Source organism: Crocodylus porosus, unplaced genomic scaffold (genome assembly GCF_001723895.1).
Source record: "Crocodylus porosus isolate Cpor-Errol unplaced genomic scaffold, CroPor_comp1, whole genome shotgun sequence".
NCBI classification, from domain to species: Eukaryota; Metazoa; Chordata; order Crocodylia; family Crocodylidae; genus Crocodylus; species Crocodylus porosus.
The window spans coordinates 15,720,899-15,741,669 of NW_017728913.1; the positions used below are offsets into that span (position 1 = coordinate 15,720,899).

Consider the following 20,771-nt stretch of genomic DNA (forward strand, 5'->3'; position numbering starts at 1 on the left):
TGCTGAGCTGTGGGGTCACCGTGGTTTGAAATGCTGTTGACATTGATGAGAGCCCAGCCCAGTGAACTATATGAGCCTTTTGGCTTTGGACCAATATCATGCATAGTTTTACTACATATAAATATGTAGAAAAGTACTACTTTAAAAAGTGTGTTTATGGAGTACCTGTTCTAAAACTTGAAGCACTTTCTAAAAAGATAAATGCATCAATTCTGAATGAACTATGTTTGTGTTTATTTTAAGGTCAGTGTTTTCAAATTTGCCCTTATTTCCATGTGGTCAAGAGAGAGCAGGTTCTGACAGTAAAGAAGAATCTGCAGGGGGAAGTTGGGAAGGGGCAGATGGCAAAGGGGGGCTACTCAAATCCCCAGGTTTATTTTCCCTGCTGGAGCAATCTCAGAGGAGACAAATTTAAGGCAAACCTCCAATATTTAGATTGTTTACCTATAACAAATTCAGGAATTTTCCATATATAGAATCTGCCTATTGAGGGGTCATATATTCTGGGTTGTCTTATATTTGAGTAAATACGGTGAATGGAATAATTAAAATACATAATACAGCAGAATCCATGAAGGGTGTTTCTTCATGTACAAAACCATTGAGTTCCCTGTATGAAAACATGTAATAGATGGGTTCACTAGAAAGAAGTAGTAGCTCCATATAAGAAATGGTTTTTAAATATGCTCTCAAGGTTATCACAGACTTGGACTTCTCACTTGCTGAAAACAATCTGGCTGACTACTACACATTATTTAATATTTGATTAGATTAATGTTAATGAGAAGATTATAGTGAGAGAACTTTTAATATATCTAGCAGCATCCGTTCTTGATGCTTCTTAATCAAGAAAGAGTTTGCCTATAGCACAGTCACACTCACAGATGATGATTTTTTGGTGGATGGATAAAAATCAGGGAAAGATTCTCCGCCAATGAAAGCGAATACATCTCCATTGAAATCAGGTGTTTTATTTGATACTGCTGATCAACAGCATAACAAAGTGCAGATGCCAAAGCCCTGGGTGCCAATTTAGAAAGCTTGCCAGAATGGGGAACCTGTGCCACCACAGCAGCCTATGTTCAGGAAGTTCATCCCATGGGCCCACCCCAACACAGCAATTGCAAAAGCCCCAGTGTAAGATAATAGATAAGTGCTGAGCTGCTTCTCCCCCTCTTTCTCCCACCCAACGCTGTTCTCCAGTTCTTCCCATACAGGGTGCAAAAATATCTATTTATCTCTCTGTGGTTGACTGGTTAATTTCATCGTTTGAAGAAGGTGCTGGTACTTTTCCTATATTTTTAAAATTATGGCATATTTTTCCATAGCTAAAGGTAGGGTGATTCTTCATATTTTAGTAGAAAACCTGCATAATTAATAAATACTACATCTATTACTGGGGTTTGGGGTTTTTTTGGGGGGTAGTTGTTGTTTGCTATCTAATACATCCACAGTTACAGTTTTTAAAACCCTGCCTCACTTATAAGTTCACCAGAGCGCCCCAAGGGATGACAACATCAAACGGTCACAAACTCCTCCATGACCATATCAGGTTGGCCATAAGGAAGGAACTTCTTTACTGTCTGAGCCCCCAAGGTATGGAATAGACTGCCGCTGGAGGTGTTTCAACATCTACTTTGAATGCCTTCAAGAGACATTTGGATGTTTATCTTGCTGGGAGCCTATAAGCCCTGCTGACTTCCTGCCTCTGGGGCAGAGGGCTGGACTCAAAGATCTTCTGAGGTCCCTGCCAGCCCTAATGTCTATGAAATCTATGAAATAGGATAGGAGTTTTAATCCAACCCAATGAAGCACTGGAAATGGAGAAATAAAATCAAAACAGACTAAACATGTAACAGAAATATAATTAATGTGGTTTTTTATAATCCATTACCCTTTTTGTATATTAACTTATTTGGTCAGGTTAAGCACGAAATGTCCTTTAATATGTCTCTCCAACATCATTACTAATCTGATTAGGAAAGAAGTGTAAAATTGAAAAGAGAAAGAAAAGCAATATAAAATGAGAAGATAAATTAAAAGGAAAAGAAAAAACCTTGAGAAGCCTTGTATGTAATTGTATGTCTCAAATACTGAGACACAGTGGGCTTTAAGTTCTTTCATCTTACATTTTAGTGTCATCCTTTCTGATAATCTATGTAATAACATATCATTTTCTTTGGCAAAAAGAGTCAAATTGTGAAAGCCCTTAATATTAAAATGCTTCTCTGTATAATTAAAAAAATCTACTAACAACTAATGATATTATATCTGGGCTTGTTTCCACAGAGACCTGGCTAACAACAAGATTGAATCACTTCCTCCATATCTATTTAAGGATCTGAAGGAGCTCTCACAACTGTAATGTTTTGTAATAACTCTTTATTATACTGTGTGCAGTTATACAATATTCGTTCAAAATGATGACATCAGTCATCCAATCCAGGAAGCAAATCCAAGAGCATCATCTTCCTATCTGAGTTCAATGTAAAACCCCCAAATTTAGCCTGAAAAATGCTTTTTAGAAATATTACATGCAAGACAATTTCAGCAAGGATGCATACTACCTTGAATATTAAAAAAGTTAGTTATTTCAAATTATTCCTAACCTAGATAGTACCTATTGATTTCAATTAAAGCTTTGCATAGGGTAAGCAAGATTTTTCTCTAAGAATATTGGGATTACACATATTCTCAAGCACTTAATCTGTTATAAATGCATATCTTCTCTACTACCATCTATTAGTTTCTGTGGTTTGGACTACTGGCATTCTGTTTTCAGTGTTATTCTGCTTTAAATGTAGAAGTCCACCTTCATCCTCATGAAACACCCAAAGGGCTACATCCATAAAGGATTTAAGATTGTAAATCCTACCTAAATCCAAAATTGCAATCCTCAGAATTTCTGTTCAGCTACTGCTTAACCATGGGGTTGTCTAAACTTCAGGTTTCCAGCATTAAAATTCCCCAGGCATCTAACTTTCTGGATATCTTGGGTTCTAGACTAGGAACCCCAAGTAGAGGGAGAGGTTACTGGCAGAGCAGGTGTCTAAGCTCTAGACAGGGTCAGGATACATAACATATCATTGTTCCTTAGCATTGCCTGTTGGTTACTATAGATAGCTCCATGTCATTGTGTTGGCTGCTCTGTATTCTCAACTCCTCATGCATGCAGGGTGAATCCAGAAGAGATGCAGTGGTGTGATGACCTCTTGCCCCCACTCCCTTCAGTCCACAGCATTGGAGCAGCAGCCAGGGACCTTTTTAAGTCCCTGTATCAGGAATGAATTCTGTAGCATCCAGCAACATGTTCCATCCCCTCCTAACCCTTCCCCACCACCCACTATTGCTACTGTATCTAGCTGCCCCAGAGGTGGGGGACCTTCAGAGCCACTCCTTAGTAAGGAGTTGGGTTCAGCCACAGATAGTGGCAGCACTGGTGGGTGTATTCCTTTTCCCTGTCTGGTCCCCCAGATGTTCCCTGCCAGCCCGGGGTAGGGGGAACCCATACACTGTCACTGCCACCATTCTCAGCTGATCCCAGCTTCCTATGCAGACCAGCTGAATCAGCAGCCCTGGAGCTCCCTCTGCCCCTAAGGCAGGAGGAGATAGCAACAATGGTGGGAAGGAGAGGGGAGGGGATATGCCACTGAGCACGGAGGATAAGGGAACAGGTGCTGAGAGTGAGGTGGGGCGGGATAGATTCTTACCTAATTTGGGAATTTTAAAAAAGACCCTAGCTGTTGCTCCTATGATGTGTTCTGCCCATCCTACTGTGCGGCAGGATGGGAAAGCTGGAAGCAGGGATGTAGCCATCCCTGCAGCATTAGTCACTGCTCTCTCACCCCAATTGACAAACTCCTGGATCCACTCATACATGCACCTAGCTCAAGGCACCTACCTCAAGGCCAGTTATCTTGACTCCCAATTAACTGACAAGAATGATTAACTTACAGTCCTACACAGTATTGTTCCAGGGAAAAAGGGTTAGCACATTTAATTTCTCATCCTTCACAGGTATTTCCAGTGGAATAATGGACTATGTAGGATCCTGGGACAAAATGCTTTCTCCTGGGAGAAATGCAACTTCTGTTTGTATGCAAAATGGAAGAATTTAAAAGATGTTAAACAGGGATAGATTAAGGCTAAATAAAAGCCATGGGTGCAAACAGAAGTGACAATTTTTGCCTGTTCTGGCCACAAAAAGTGGTCTATAGCCATGACCAAACACAAGTGAACAGCTGCTTCAAAAATGGCTGATTAAGTGAAAACCCTCATTGCATGAAGGGTCAGATGAAGACCTTTCAAAACAAAGTGTCTTATGTAACCTGGGTCTGCACTACCTGCCAGCCTTGAGCTTTTTTCAGAATGGGAGGGGAGAAAGGGAGTAGAGGGAGTTTGATCTGAGGGTTTTTCAGCCCCTACTGGAGGGTTGGGTGGGTGCATTGGAGCCCCCCTGAGGTGTATTGGAACTCCCCGTGGGGAGCACCAGCTGGGGAACCCCTAGAATGAGCTTCCTCTGCTCCCTTCACCCCTCCCATTCTTAAAACAGGAACCCAGCTGAGAGAGAGGAGAGGTCATTGCTAGGGGAAACTGGCTGCAGGCTTCAGGCATCAGCTAGATTCCCCTCCCCACTGGAATCAATGGTAAACTTCTGTTTGGTCCTGGGATTGTTGCAACTCCAAGCGCTTCCTGCAAAGTCTTCTCAGTTACAGCAGGGAGTTGCACTTCTGTCTGCAGCCATAATGTATGCCCACTTGTGTACTTCTACCTACTCTGTGTTTCCAAGGTGTGGGGAGCTAATTAGGCATCATAGTAGCCTAGTTATGTTTGCCCCTCTCTGATAGGGATTAGAGTCACAGAATGTAAGTATCTCTCCAGAGGATGAGTCTATATGGCTAGGGACAGACATTACACATAAACTGGTTTAAGTTATCGGTAACCGGTTTAAATCTGTAACAGAACGGATGCTCAGTGCACATAAACCAGTTTGAAAATGGCTGAAACTGGTTTGAGATAAACCTGGTTGAATGTTTCAGAATACAATTCTTTGAGGTATTTTGAATATATAATCACACTTAACTGATTTGACTCAGACTGGTTTATGCAATGTCTGTCCCAGACCCCTTGCTAGTTTAAGATAAACCAGACACCCCCCAGCATCCTGGCATGCTCCTTGGGTTGGGCAGGGCTCTCTGGTCCACTGTAGGGCTGGCCCCTCCCCTCTGCTCCTTGGCTGGAGCTCGGCACAGACTTGCAGGAACAGCAGGGTCTGCTTGGCTTCTCCCTGCTAAGCAGGGATTATTCCCTCCTCCCCTCTGCTTTATGCAAACACGTCAGCATTATCTAGCAGACCACACACTAGCTATGGTCCGTGCTGTGGGAGAGGCCAGAGGCAGACAGGCTTTTTGGAGCTAATCAACAGGTAGCTTAATGTCCTTCCTTGGAAGAGCAGTTTAAGAAGAACTTCATTAATTAATGGAGAGAGACTTTGTTTTCTTAATGGGTTGGTGAACACCAAGTTAAGGATTATAACATTCCCTACTGGGCAGCTCAGGAAGGGAGAGAATAACCAGAGCGTCCTGCCTGGCCATGCCTCCTCAGCTCTGCCCTGTGGAAGCAAAGGGAGGATAGCTCTAGCACCCCCCCGCCCGCCCACCCAGCTTCTATCCTGAGCCATGGCAGGCATGTTCCTGCACTTATGGGTTGTCTGTCTGGGTTAAAAACTGATTTAGCCCAGACTAACCTGCAAAGATTGAATCAATTCAGGATCAGGCTTTTTGAATGCCTGTCCCTAGCCTATATGTTCAGTCTTACCTTAGATCCAGTTTATTACCTTAGCTCATACAGGTAAAAAAAAGATTGCAGCATCATGGATGTGGCAGGCCAGTAGGGGGCGCTCCTGTGTTAAGCCGCCCACCTCCCTGCCCCAACCACCTTCCAGGCTCCAAATGCCTCCCTAGGGGCGCCTTATGCTTGGCCGACCCTTCTCCCGGAGCACACTCACTAGTCTGGGGGTAACATGCTGTCACCACCCCGAGAATGGACTGCCTCAGCCCTGTGTCCTCGGGAAAACACAGGCCTAATGTCCTACAGGTACTCAACCCAGTACAGGCACTTGGGGCACTTCCCCAAGTCAAGGGGGCAAAAAGTAAAGTCTCCCTTAGTCCGCAGACCTAAGGGGTCTCTTAGGCATAATTTAGACCTACCCCTCAATAAGTCTCCCACACCAGTCAGAAAGGAGAACTTTATTGATTACAAGGGGTAGGGTAAACTAGGGTACAGGGTTGAGCAATATCTTAGAACTCCTAAAGAGCAAACAGTGTGGCTGAGGTAGCCTTTTGATCACGCATCTGTGTTACTGCCCGCTAAATATCTAATTCGATTGAGTAGCTTACTCACAAGCATCTTCCAGAGTTCTCCCGTTTCCCCTCTGGAGTCTTGGGGTGAGAGAGAGAGCTAGGTCCAGATGGTAAGGCTTCTCTGTCTCCCCTGCTTTGCTGCTTCTTCACCTCATGGCCGAAGAGAGAGAGCCTCCTTCCCCCCCCCCTAACCTATATAGCCTCTGTGACCTCATTCACCTGGTCCAGTGGAGGCCAGCCCCAGTTGGCTGTCAGCCAACCAATTTGTAATACATCACCTGTTACCGGGCAGATTCCAGCTTCCCGGGTAGAAGCCCCGCACCCAGGTGGCTGATGCCAGTCAGGTAGGCAGAGGGAGCAGGTTCCCCCCTCCCTCAGGAATGCAGCCAGCTCAGGTTACCTAAAGAGACAGGCTGAGGTGTGAATCCTCTGCTGGCCCATCTAATCACATAGTCACAGGGCAGAGATTTTGGGGAGAAACCAAGGTGGCTTTCTGCCACAATGGAACCCTGGGAAAACCCTTACTCGTGCATCCTCTGCCACCTCCCTGAGGACTGACACTCAACTTTTTCTGTAATGAATGATTTAATCCAGTTTGAGCGTGTGTCACTATCATTCCATTCTTTTGCAACATATATCTATATAAATATTTTTAACCAGGAAAGACCGCTGTTTTCTGAATGCCTCACAACTTTGCTGCACTCTTGATGGTTTTCTCAGAATGACTGCAGGCAGGACTAAGGCTTTCCACACCCAGTTTCTTTGGCTTCTTGTACATATAGTACCACTACCTTGTGACTGGCACCTGTGAAATGCACAAGTGTGGAGGAAGGAAAAGGAAACCTGTCCCCTTCAGCACATATGGATACATGTGCAAACACTGCCTACACTAAGTAGCTGTACCAGACACTTGTTTCTTTTTTTTAATTTCACTGCCCTTTTGTGTTTATCATGCCAGATCAATACATCTGAAAAAACTGATTTTAATGATTAGGAAAAGAAGCTGCCACTTGTTTTTAAATATATGCCATTCTTTGAGGTATTTTGAATATAAGGAGTGGAAAAAGTTTTGCAACCAAAATAGTTATGAAATTTAAAAAAAAAAAAATTAAAAATTGTGTACCAACACCTTGTCCATGAAGCCACCAACTGTTCTCCTCTTACTAACGCCTCTGACTGATGTTTGGTTTAAGGCACCATGGGATCTAAGACACAATCCCAAAAACCGTGTCTCTTGCCACGTGCAATTTCAGCTCCCCCCTCAGCAGCAGGTTAAAACCCAAATGCTGACAATCAGCTGACTGTTAGGTGGGGCCAGGTACCAAACCAGGATCTGAAACTGGCCCCAGTCAGGCCCCAGGCAACAATGAGCTGATTTTCAACACCCCAGCTGGGGTTTTAACTCAACTCACAGAGATCCCAGAATTGGCCTGCTGCAGCCCAATTCCAGGGTCCCCACACACCAGAACTGATAAATCCTCATGTCCCCATGTGCCGCCCAGCTGTGTGACTCACAGCATTTTATCTCAGCCCCAGTTCAGCCTGATCTTGGGGTCACCATGAGCCAGGGCTAAGTTAAAACTCAATGTGCCACTTAGCTGGGCAGGACAGGGTTTTTAAAGGTCCCAGTGCATGGGGACCCTGGGATTGGGCTGCCTGGACAGCTCTATCCCCAGCCCTGAGGCTGCCCCATGACAGATTCTAACACAGCTGAATGTTGGTATTGGTCATGGGCCAGCTCTAGGGTTCAGTTTAAGGTATGATACAAATGAGTCACCAAGTTATTACACATTAATATGTGGAATACTTTTGTGGCTCGTTAACTCTATTATCATGTCTTAAATTGACCTTTACCTGTTAGTTGTGTCTTAAATGTAATGTATATTAGGGGCCTAAGATGCCAGACTGTTTTTTCAATTGTAACTGCCATTTTTCTGAGTCAAAAGGGTAGGATTTAAAAATAAAGATTCTCATTAGGACAAGTTTTAAGGAAGATGCATGGAATTAATATGTCCTTACATTTGTCTTTACAGGAATTTGTCCTATAATCCCATACAGAAAATACAAGCAGACCAGTTTGATTACCTTAAAAAACTCAAATCCCTGTAAGTTTCTGATCCTTTTGATTCATATGTTATGAATATTTTTAATGTTTTTATACTTCTTATCCAGAAAGATGTTTCTCCAGAATGTGTAGTAAGCTGTATGTGAGAGATTTTGTGCCACATGACCCTTCCACTGTATTTGTTGGTGCCTCTCAAGAATGTAAAACTGGAAAAAAAAGGCAATATCTGATTTATTTTTTTCCCTGAGAATTTCAGGTTCTAAATAGGAAACTTTGAAGAACAAAAAGGCACCAGTTAATCCAGAATCCATACATATCATCTGACAAAATAGATGGTTGCCTACAAAAGCTTATGCTTCTCTGAAACAGTTTGTCTCTAAGGTGCCATCCTTTCCTGAATTCTGCATAAAAATGTTAATAGAGGATAATGCCCATTCCACTGTAATAAAATAAGTGTAATTATGTTCTATGTTAGTGAAGTTAGATAGGCTGAGATGGAACCCCCCAAACAATACTGGGCCATTCAGTGGGGTGTAGAATCACCCATATCCCTCTTTATGCAACTTGCAAGATTTCAAAGAAACTTAACATCTATACAGTAATTCTGATAGACACGTCAGTTGTTATGCAATCCTCTGCTTCAATCATAAAAAGTTATAGAGAAGCTGAATACTGTTCAGCTTTTACTCCTGAGGTGCCTGAGGTCTTTCCTTTGAGGCATTTCAAAACAAGGCTCTGGTGTATTCTTCATGGACATAAGGAATCCATAATGAACTTGTGTATTCCACAGCTGTGGATTCTCCACTGTTGCAGAGCACTCAGGTGCCCTGTGCCTGACAGCAGAAAACAGCTCGGGAGAGACCCCTAGTGGCAAGATGGGGGGAGGCCCAGCTGCCAGTTGCCAGGGCAGCCAGAGTAACAGGTGCTGGTTGCCAGGACAACTGCTGGGGAGCCAGCTGACAGCAATGGGCAGGGCCTGGCCCATATAAGCCCCGGCCAGGAGGGCAGTTCCCCTCTGGTGACCAAGGAAGAAGGAGCTCGGCCAGTGCAGACAGAGGGGACTGCATGAGCATCCCCGGGGCGCTGCTGGGGTTGGAATATTTCCTGGTAGGGATTGAGTGCTGTTTGGCCAGACGGGTTAGGTTTACATTTTACAGCCCAGGGCCTTTGTGTTTTTGTGTTTGTTGTTTTAACTGGAGGACCGGGTGAGGCTATTAGGGGTTGGAGGAGGCCTCATAGGGGCTCCACAGTAGTGTGGGGACCCCAGTGCCAGAGAGGATGCAGAATTTGGGGGTACACTGACCCCAGTCCCAAAAAGGGGAGTGAAGAATTGGAGGGCAGGTAAGGCTGAGGCCGCCTGAGCCTGGAAGGGGGTTCGAGACCCCGAAGAGGAGATTTGGGGCCAGGTACAGCTACAGCCACCTGAGCCCCAGGGCAGTGTGGGAAGTCCCAGAGAGGGGGCAGCGATTGATGAGTGCCAGAGGGGCACAGTTGCGAGAGACAAGCCAGAACACCTGTGTGGTGCAGGTTACAAGAGACATGCCAGAGCACCGGTGAGGCACAGGCTGTGAGACGAGTCGAGTGTTGGTGGGATGCAGGTTGCAAGAGTGGAACAGACCTGAACAACGTCAGGTACTTCCGCGAGGCTTGGGTTGCAGTGTAAGGGGAGGAAAGGAGCCACAGATAGTGCCCCAGGCATCGAGACAGAAAATGAGCAGCCTCCCGCTTGATTAATATCCTCCAATTAAGCAAGTTACAACAAGGCGTGGCAGAAGATAAGGTGGGCATCTGGACCATAACTGGTGTTGCAGGGTCACTAGTGGACGGACCCCAAAGAGGCACACCTGTCACATCCACTCACTCCTATAAACAGCCTGTGACAAAAGTATTCTCAGTACCAAGACCATCAGACTGGAAAAAATAGCTACCTGAATGAGAAGGCTAGGAAAGAACAAAGCATTGCCCCCTCAAAATAGCAACAAATAATCAAACACTGTAAGAAGACTATATCAGAAATAGCAGAAATGAACAATGAGTGCATCATGCAGAATGAATCCTGAGATAAGACAACCATTGAAACCACTCTACCTGATTAAGTCAAACTGTCAAAGACGGGGATGAATAAAATGGATATTTCTCAACACAGAATCATAGAAAAATAGGACTGGAAGGGACTTCAGGAGGTTTAAAGTGGTGCAAACAATGTAAGAGTTCAAAATGATTAAAATGTTCACATAATTTTTAGTCCAAAAAACTTATTGCCATTTGTTGTCACTGAATTTTTCTCTTTAAAATCTTTTGGAAATCTTGAGGGCTAGAAAGCTGTCAACCCTCCCATGTAGCCACTGTATTCAATATTCCATTGGAAGAAAATGTGATTCGGTGTCCTTGTAGCAATTTCCTGTTCCCAATATAAAAACTCCTCTAGAATTTATGGGGCTGCAGCTGTTGCTACTGCTGCTTATGGCTGTGGTGCTGTGCCAAAAGAGGAGGAATTTTGATTGAGCATTCTTTCTGGAAGGGCTGTTTTTCTGTTAATGATGTCATAAGCTGCCTGTGGCAGCAGGACATCCCAAGTGCATCATTCCCAAACACTTGCTGGTTCACCAGCTCTTACACACATACTCTCCAAGCCTGGAAAGCCTTTGGGACATCTCTCTGCAGCCATTCTCAAGACACCAGCTTCTAGTACGTATGCAAACAGCCACCAAGGGACACCCTCAAATGGCCTCTCTCTTGTTTTTCTGGATCTACAGTATTGGTGCAGGAGTTGCTGGGTGGTTGGAAACACCAGCACCACAGTGTAGACCTGCTCTGAGTGACTCTATCTTTTTTGACAGTCTCCTGGCTCATTGAAAGACACCCCTTGACCAGCTCTATAATCAAGAAGAGGCTCATTTCTGATAGCTCCCAGATAAAGGACAGAGAGGTTTTCTCAGCCATGAGAAACTCCCTCTGCTCCTGAGCTTCAGTAAAGTTATTCAACAGAACAGTCCTGCTGAAGTTTCTACTTTCTACTTTGCACTGCACTCACCCTCAGTAAGCACACTTCTGTGATTAAAATGGTCTTTTTTAAACTGGTGTAGCAAAAGTAGGGAAGAAGCCAAAAATGATAAAGGATGTAAGCCAACATTTTTTGTAAATGAACTGTTAAATACCCACTGACTGCGACAAAGCTGTTTTGAGCCAGGCCCAAACAACAGATCTTTCCAGGTGGACCAGCAAGTGTTCGGGAATGGGGGGCATTTAAGGCAGACAGTGGCAGAGATGGTGGTCCTTGATGAGAGGCTGAGAGGAAGCCAAGAAAAATAAAGTGACAATCTGGCAAAAAGCAAACTATTAAATGCTGTTAAATGTGCATACTAAGACTATGATTCTGAATAACTCCCCTCCAGTGCAGTCACCAAAACGAGCACATAGGCAGGTGGACCTAAAACTCAGAAAGACTTATAGCTCTCTACCTCAGTGTGGTGCTTACTATGTATCCAGAAAAAACAAAAACAAATACTAGGTGTCTATCATGAAAAGTAATGACAGAAAGTTGAAAGCAATGAATCAAAAGATACATATTTACAGGAATCTAAGTTGACCCTGAATTCAAGATGACCCCCGCAATGATTAGATTTTATATACAGGCAGTCTTCGGGCTTACAACACAACTGGTTCCTGAAAACAACGTCTTAAGTCAAAATGTTGTAACTCAGAACCAATTTTCCCATAGGAAAAAACAATGTTATAAATGGGAGATTGGTTCCTGAACTGAGGCACAATACCCTATTTTCACCAAAAATACCCCAGAATTTTGTACTCAATCAATTATAGATGAGTAATATAGCTACATTAATGTATTTATATTGTAAATAGCAATCATATTGATTTGGAAGAACTTCGAGGTGACCTTGCTGGACTTTTTGAAGGGCTCTTGGTTGGACTTTTTGATGGGTTCTTGGCTGGACTCTTCTCATAAGTCTTGGCTGTAGGTTTTGCTGGAGTCTCGTCTGCTTTCTTAAAGAAAGCATCCAAGGAAGCTTGGACAGATGTTCTCCAGGGAGATGGGTGACACAGCAAACTTGTTCACTGAGGTGGCGTCACATCAGATCAAGCATTGTAAAGTTGAAACTGACATCAGAAAGTTGAAACAGGGTATCAATTTATAAATGTTTTAAGTGCAAAACATTGTAACTTGAAATTTTGGAAGTCAAGGACTGCCTATATGGAAAATCTATAATTTTATAATAATCTTCCAGATATAGAAACTAATTATTAGAGGGTTGTCTTGAATTTGTCCCCCTCTCACTACTATAGCAGGGAAAGCAGTGGCTGCAGGGGGGGTGGAGGGAAGTCAGGTCCCCCATGCCCTCTGCCCCCCTTCCTTCCTTTGCAGCCTTCCTGTCCCTGCCACTACCAGTCCCCCCCCCAGTACCAGCTCCCCACAGCCTCTTGCCCTTTCCCTGCTCCCCAGTCTCTACCTCTTCCTCCCCCACCCCTGCCTTTATTGTCAGATGCTTCCTGGGCTCTGTTCCCTCCAAGAACACAGCACATGGAAGTGCAGCCCCTGCTGGCCAAGCAGCAGTGACAGCACTGCTGACTGGCTAGACAGGGGCCATACAGCAGTGTTGGTGCTGCTGATTGGCCGGGCAAGGGACAGAGCTTCCATGTGCCCTGTGGAGGGAATCCAGCCTGACCTGAACTGCACCTGACAGTAAGAGAAGGGAAGGGAGCAGCAGGGGGCAGAAGCTGCAGAGGACAAGTGGGAAGGGCAGAGGGCTGTTGTAGATGTAAGTCTGGCCCCACCCCAGACTCAGGGCCAGAGTTAGAGCTCTAGGAGCCACATGCTTCCCCCTCCACTTTGTAGGCAAATCTAAAATGGGGGGGGGAGGCTTTTTTCCCCCCATGCTGATTGCGGAGGGAACCCTTGTGTTAGATTTGAGTAAATACTGTAAATACCTACCAGTTCTAAGGTCTCTTATAAAATGCCAGGTTACGCACAAAGTTGACAGACTGTCTGATAACAGGAATATGAAGCTGGCTATCCAGTTCCCATGCCAGGATGTACTCTGATCTCTAGTGTCTAGGCAGTTTCTTGCATAGCAAAGAGGCCACAGCTTTCTACCAGCTCTCTCATCACAATGAATATCATCCCTGGATCCACTGCCATCATCAGTTATCTCTGCAGCATCTTATGACAAAATCCTCTCTAGCTCCACATAATTGGGACAAGTGCCTACTGCCAGAGACTTGGTTTTTGTTCTTTGTTTCTTGCAAGAAGATTATAGGGGCCTTGTGTTTGGTTTGGTTTACATGAAATTCCAATTGTCACCCTCTTCAGCAATGGCCTCAAAACATCATTTGTTGCGATGTTTTATATCGAGGGTTTCCTGACTCTTCATCCCATCATCATTGGTAATGCCTGACAGTTGAGGATGATTGTCTTCTTTGATTGCCTTAGCTGTGGGTCCAAAGATGACTGACAAAGCCAATCCAAGATTGACAGGTTCTATTACAACTTATGCATGCATTTCCATGCAGGGTGGGTGGCTCTGGTTTCTTGATTCAGTCCACCAAGCGCTGTTTCTGCCACTCCCACTTTTCCATCTCCAGTTGTCATCATGAGGTTTCAAAATATTGAGATCCTTGCAGCAAACTCTTCCTACACTTGGGGCAGTTATGGACAATAGTCTCCCATGAATTGATGCCATGCTGTTACCTTTTTTTTAAGTTGGCTTTGAGGATATCCTTGAAGTGCTTTCTCTGCCTTCCTCTTAAGCATATGCCTTGGCTAAGCTGGGAGAATAAAACTTGCTTTGGGAGTCTGGAGTCATACATCGAAATGATGTAGCCAGTCCAGCTAAGTTGAGGTTCGATGATTATTAACTTGATGCTCGTGGTGTTTTTTTCCAAGAGGATGCCAATGATGGTGCATCTGTCTTCCCACTGGCTTTGAAGGATCTTTTGTAGGCAGTGTTGATGGTACTTCTCCAGCAACTTAAGTTGACTACTGTATGCTGTCCACATCTCGGCTCCTTACAGTAAAGTGGGGATCATGACTACCTGATAAACCATGAACTTGGTTTCAAATATGATGTCACAATCTTCAAACACCTGTTTCCTCAGGCATCTGAAGGCTGCATTTGCATATCTGAAGCAATATTGGATTGATGTTAGCCTTCTGTAAGAGATGGCTTCCAAGGTATACTCAGTGTTCTCCAGTCTCATTGTAAATCTGAATTACTAGAGCTGGGGACTGCTTATTAAGAGCTTGTTGTTCAAGGACCTTAGTCTTTTGAATGTTAAGTGTTAGTCCCATTTTCTTGTATGCCTCGGTGAAGACGTCGGCAATTGCCTAAAGATCTGCTTTTGAATGAGCACACACTAGAGCATCAGTGTACTGGAGCTCAATGACTGAGGTCAGGATGCTTTTGGTTCTGACTCAGGTTCAGCTGAGATTCAACAGCTTACCATCCATTCAGTAGTTTAGCTCCACTCTGACTGAAAGAATCTTCATCTATTCCTAAAGGAAAAGAAGATCCAAGAAAAATACACAATTCCAGATGTGTATATAAGCACATAATGTGGTAATGCTAGCTATACCCTCACATACAACTGGAGACTGACCATGGCTCCATGCCAGGGTTTAAATGGAGTGACAGCTTGTCATCCTGTTCCCAGAGCAAGTAAAGTGCAAGACCTTACATAAAGATGAGGGACAAGTAAAGATACCAATTCATCCTGGCTAGATGCAAAACAGTTGAAAGACAATCAAAACAGTAACCAATACAGATATCCCCATACAAACAAGAAATGCCCCAGAAGGTTTGCAAGAATAGCCAACATTTCACCATTCTTGGTCAATGTGCTGGATGCTTCTTGTCAGCAATGTGCCACCCCATGATGGGGGAATTGTGGTTATACTCTGCCACGATAGTGAAGTACTTCACATCCTTTTGAATGAAGGATACACTTACACTTAGAAAATATCATTCTGGGAACATGTTATTATATTTCCTCGGAATAATGAAGAATGTCATTAGAACAGATCTTTGGAATGGCAATAAAATAATTACAAATAGTGCTGAGTAATGACACCATTAAGAAGCTCCCTCATGATGTTAAAAAAGTTAAGTCTATTAGAATTAACTGTGTTTTATCTCATTTCACTTCCACTTTTCTTTTTGAAGAAGTTTCAAAGGTATGAACAAGGTAGATACAAATCTGGATTATCAGAAGTTTCATGTAATCATAGGCATATGTTTACACCTTCAATAAGCTTTATTATTTTTTTACTAGTGACTTTATGTTGCCTTTTTAATTTTGACTATGTTGTTTACAGCAGCTTGGAAGGCATTGAAATCACAAATATCCAAAGAAGAATGTTCAAGCCCCTTAGAAATCTCTCCCACATGTAAGTAGACTATTCCAGTTTGTCTCTGTGTTTAAGTTTTAAACTTGACAAAGTACAGAACAGTTAAGAAGAAAAATGTATGGGGACTGGCACATGAGTAAAACTAATTAAGGAAGTCAATTAAGTTGAGCGCATTACTAAGAAAAAAAGAGAAATACGTAGTTCTCAACCATTTTAGACTCAGATGCCAACCTTCAGTTTTCACTTGTTTTTTGACTATAGAAAAATAATAGAGCAATTCTTCTGTTACAAAAAAACTCAGAAAGACCACAAGGGGTCAGAATGATTTAACATTATGAATTCATGTTTGAAATTTCTGGGTTTGTCTTGTGAATCATGTTTGCATACCTAACAGTGTTAGCATTTGCATGGCACTCTGTGGGTGTCCTTGAAAGAGTTCAAGGCACTCAAAGGTACCATGTGGCCCCAGTTGAGAATCACTGATCTAAAGTAAACTGAGAGCATCAGTTTGTTTGTTAGCATAATTAAGATGGAAACAATTATTAATAGATTTCTATCATGATTTCAGCATACTAAGTCTCTTTCAGATGATAAACAGGTACTGATCTTTATCAGCAATAGCAATAAAAACCAACAGTCATATGTTTAGCAAACAGAGAGCAAATACCCAACTCAAATGCTAGATCCCTACTTTCCTATGAATGAACTCCTCCCTCTCATTCTCCAGCAAATGTTTTATAGGCCTTCACCTAAGTGCATGAACTAGGGAAAGGGGAACTAGAGCCAAAGGCAGTTAACCCCTTGCTTACGGGGGACAAGTGATTGTTGGCTCACACTGTTACAATCTGTTTTAATTGCATAGCTTGTAGTCAAAATAATTTTTTTAAGGTATTGTTGCTACTGGAATTCCATATATGGCATTTTTTAGTGTCAGACTACCATACAACATTATTCAGTTAATTCTTAACTCTGACAAATTTTATACAAAGACTTGAAGTTTCTTTTGTGTATGGTAAAAAAACCCGAACTTTTTACCACTGGTTCCATAACCATAATAACATATTTTACTTTGTTTTGCTTTTTTCCCTAAATAGATACTATATCAGGTATTTTTGTGAAAAACAGATCCACAAACAAATCAACCTCTTTTCATCCTCTTTTCTTCCTCACCCAGATATTTTAAGAAATTCCAGTACTGTGGATATGCCCCTCATGTGCGCAGCTGTAAACCAAATACCGATGGAATTTCATCCTTTGAAAATCTCTTAGCGAGCATTATACAGAGGGTGTTTGTCTGGGTTGTGTCTGCTGTCACTTGCTTTGGAAATATCTTTGTTATCTGCATGCGACCTTATATCAGGTCTGAGAACAAGCTCCATGCCATCTCAATAATGTCCCTGTGCTGTAAGTATTCCTTGAGTAAAACGTAGACGTTTTAAAAACCTGGTTTTAAATTACCTACACTCTTTACTATTGTGAACACCAACACAGTTGGTTTAGTGCATTAATTTTTCAGTTTTCACCAATTATAATACGGGATATTCTACTTACTGTAGAGAGCAGGTTGTCATCTGACTATGTATAACAGGGCCCCCCGGCTCCTCTTACTGGAAAGAGTTCAGAGCAACATGGGTAGAGCAAAGCCAGTGCAATTTGCAGAAAACATGGCTGCTAGGGGCAACAGGTGGAAGTACCCTGGCTACATTGCAATGCAGGACCCAGACTGCAGAAAGCAGATGTGGGGTTGCTGATTTGGGACTCAGTAGTACCTGGGCCCCATAAGCAGAGCTGGATCAGTTGACCAGAAGAGGACAGGGCTTAGGTCCATATCCGTCCAGCCTTTGGCCTTAGGCAGCTAGTCCATGCCTGCAAAACTATGGGGAAAGGAGCTGTGGACAGAGCTGGCTGTGAGAAAACAATGTGGTACCATGGAGGTTAAGAGAACAAGTCTGCCTTAGGGTAGGAGTGCAGCAGCTGTGAAGAAACCCAAGGTGGAGTTTATGCCTTTGTTGCAACTGACCAGTTTATTTAGTTGTATTCTCCCTTGGACCTTACGCTCAGACCACAGGACTGAGTTGTGGCTATGGGGGTGGTTTAGAGGCTATGCAGCAGGGTGACTAGGACACACTGTGTTTTGAGATCTGCTCTGTGCAGGAACACAAGGGACTGAAACCAAAGCAATGAGGTCTGAGAGACTGGATCAGTGTTGAGAGTCTCAGCTAGAGAAAAAGGGCCAAAGCTGGAAAGGATGAAGCACACACAAGATTTGCAGAGTTTCTCAACCCATGGCTATATCCCAAAAGTGGATCGCAAGAATATATGAAAGGGTCACAAACAAACTTTAAAACAGATTCTCCTTTAAAAGAGAAAAGCATAGGAAACCATGGCTTTTCCCTTGCAGGTTGGCAGAGTTCCAGCCTGCAAGGGGCTGCTTGGACCCCCCATGCCCTCATACCCATTCCCTGCCCCACACACTGGGGGGCTGGGGCCTGGGGGCAGCAGGTTGGGAATGAGGGGCACTGAGTCGATATTAGCCACTGATGCTTATAACTAGGTCACTGGTACAAAAAAGCTTGACAGCCACTTATTTAAAGCATGTGAATGTAACTCTACTTGTCGCAGGGGTGTAGGTTGTAGCCGTGTTGGTCTAAGGACATAGGCAGACAGACAAGGTTCTTTGGGTGAATCTGGTATCTTTTATCAGATTCACGCACAGAACCTTTTCTGCCTATGTACTTGTGCGTACAAATAGGATTTGTTCAAAACAATTGTAACAATTTACTTTCATCTGCAGATTTCGTTTGCCTAAGCAAATCCTGCTCTTTGCTCTCAGTCATCCTCTCATGGAATGTCAGGAGTTATTTTGTTAATAATTTATATAAACAGGTGTGTGATTTGTCACAGACCAGCTGGGCACTGTGAGTATATCAATTTAGTTGCAGACTGACTGAGCACTGCAACTTTATTAGCCACTGGGCTTTTTGGTTCAGGATCGAGGCGGTGATGTTGGAAAGGAAAGCAATGACAAGTTTCACTTACAAAAAAGAATGAATTTTACTTATGACTACAAAAGATATAGTTTGCACATATAATAAATAAAAAGGTTAAGCTAATAAACAGACAACATAACAATATAGATTAAAACTGACAGTGATAATAAAACAGATAAAGAAATTAACAAAGAGTTCCCACTTGGTTAGTAACTTATCAATAGTCCCTTGGTTAGAAGATGCACATCAAGTTGAATCAGCGAAGTCAGACATCTCTGAACTGGGCTGCCCGAAGGAGAACCGGTGGAAGCCCCTCAGTCAGGATCTGGTCCTCACTCTCACTAGGACTGAGAGAGATCCACAGGGGAATGGGACAGCAATGACCTTTCTGTTCCATCCTTCCCAAGAGTTTTTTTTGACTTGCGTGTTCTTTTATATTCTAATTATGCTAATTTTTAGTTATATAGCCATTCATAATATTACTTTATAGTTGTTATCCTATGGGGTTAAAAGGTGTTAGAAATCATTATAATAAGTTACTGCCCAAGCTTGGGTTTATCTAATAAGCAAATTGCAACACAGCATCTTCAGGTTTGAAATTAACATTACCCCACCTAAATCCAGCCCCTTCAGAACTCTCTCTGTTTTTTTGAGATGTCCTTTCTTGAAATGTACTGGATAGGCTAGGCAGTTAAATCCAGTTTTTATCAAGGCTAAATTCTGAGAGAGAGAGAACTATTAGGTCAGCTAATTTCACAGCTATAGCTTTGTCTTTGAGGCCTAGTCAGTTCCACAAACAGTTACATTTGCGGGTTACAAAAATACAAGCTTCATATTAAACAAAAGTTCCAAATGCCTCCAAGAAGCACATATTTATTGCGTTTTAATTTCTTTGCTTCTGGCCATCACAGTGATTGTGGGTTGTTTTTTTTTTTTTAAGACAAACTATTTTGTAATAGGATAAATATAACTTCAAACACCCTGCATGTGTGTTTGATTTAAATACAAAGGGGTTAATCTTAAATTCAGCATTTCATGAGATTACAGTAATAGCATTAGAACGTCATTGCTACTACTGTGTAAAATAGGATTGCAGCATCCATCGTTCAGGACTTTTGAAGCTGTCTGAGTTGTCAAATTGTTGGAATAGCTGGTTTGGACACACACGTCAAAGTACCTTATCTCATGCCTATTTCTCTACTGCCTGTCTGTTGAGCCATGGGCCTACCAGTGGGTGAAAACCCATACCCAAAACTCCCACTCTTAAGCATAGCACACAGCAGATGGTCCAGACACAAGAGGGATCTTAAGCATGTGAACATGCACTCAGGATCCCTCTGACTTGTCTACTCTGCCCAGTTCCCACACCTGAATACGCTAGTAGTGAATAAGCAGGGTTTCTTTCTCAGCAGTTCCAGATATGCAAAAAGGGAGTGTAAACATGGCTTGAGAGGTTCACAGCAGAGAAATTTTCTCTCCCTGCTCTGCAGTGTCAACATCTCATACAATTTCATCACCATTTTATGATATTTAACACTAACCTTAAAACACCTATTGCTGAAAAAAGACACATTGCTTGAGAATTTTGCATGTTATTTCAAAGTTAATTCATTTATAAGTCCCTGTGGCTGTGAAGCAAAGCCTGAAAATGTGTATCAAACGCACCCTGAACACTCAAAAAGTCCACAGCAAAACAAAAGAACATGCCTTTTTAAAAAAAAAATGTCAACACATGAATTTTTAGCCAATGGCATTTTTTTTAGGGGCCTTGTTATACACTCATTTTTGAACATGGGAGGTTAGAATATATACCCTAGAACAGGGGTGCTCAAGCTCTGACCTATGGCCCAAATGCTGCCTGCAGAGCCATTTGCATGTGGCCATCAGGGCTCCCCACAAGTAGGAAAATTTGTCAGAGGGAAGAGAGCCCATTAATACAGCCACCCTTCCCTGATACCAGATTTCTTCACCCATTTTCCCCTTCCCCCTGT

The 20,771-nt window shown here is 43.0% G+C and overlaps 1 protein-coding gene across 5 annotated transcripts in view; it reads left to right on the top strand.

Annotated features, from left to right (window-relative positions):
* RXFP1 (relaxin/insulin like family peptide receptor 1) overlaps window positions 1-20,771 on the top strand; it is a 105,810-nt gene that overhangs the window by 74,441 nt on the left and 10,598 nt on the right. For 3 of the 5 annotated variants that reach the window (XR_002101011.1, XM_019534535.1, XM_019534532.1), the window contains 4 exons: window positions 2,290-2,361; window positions 8,396-8,467; window positions 15,758-15,829; window positions 16,965-17,194. Coding sequence is in view for 4 of the 5 variants with exons in the window: in XM_019534535.1 (XP_019390080.1) it covers window positions 2,290-2,361; window positions 8,396-8,467; window positions 15,758-15,829; window positions 16,965-17,194 (446 nt within the window). In the remaining variant the exon portion in view is untranslated. The remainder of the gene's footprint in view (window positions 1-2,289; window positions 2,362-8,395; window positions 8,468-15,757; window positions 15,830-16,964; window positions 17,195-20,771) is intronic. The other 2 variants (XM_019534533.1, XM_019534536.1) reach the window with 2 other exon arrangements.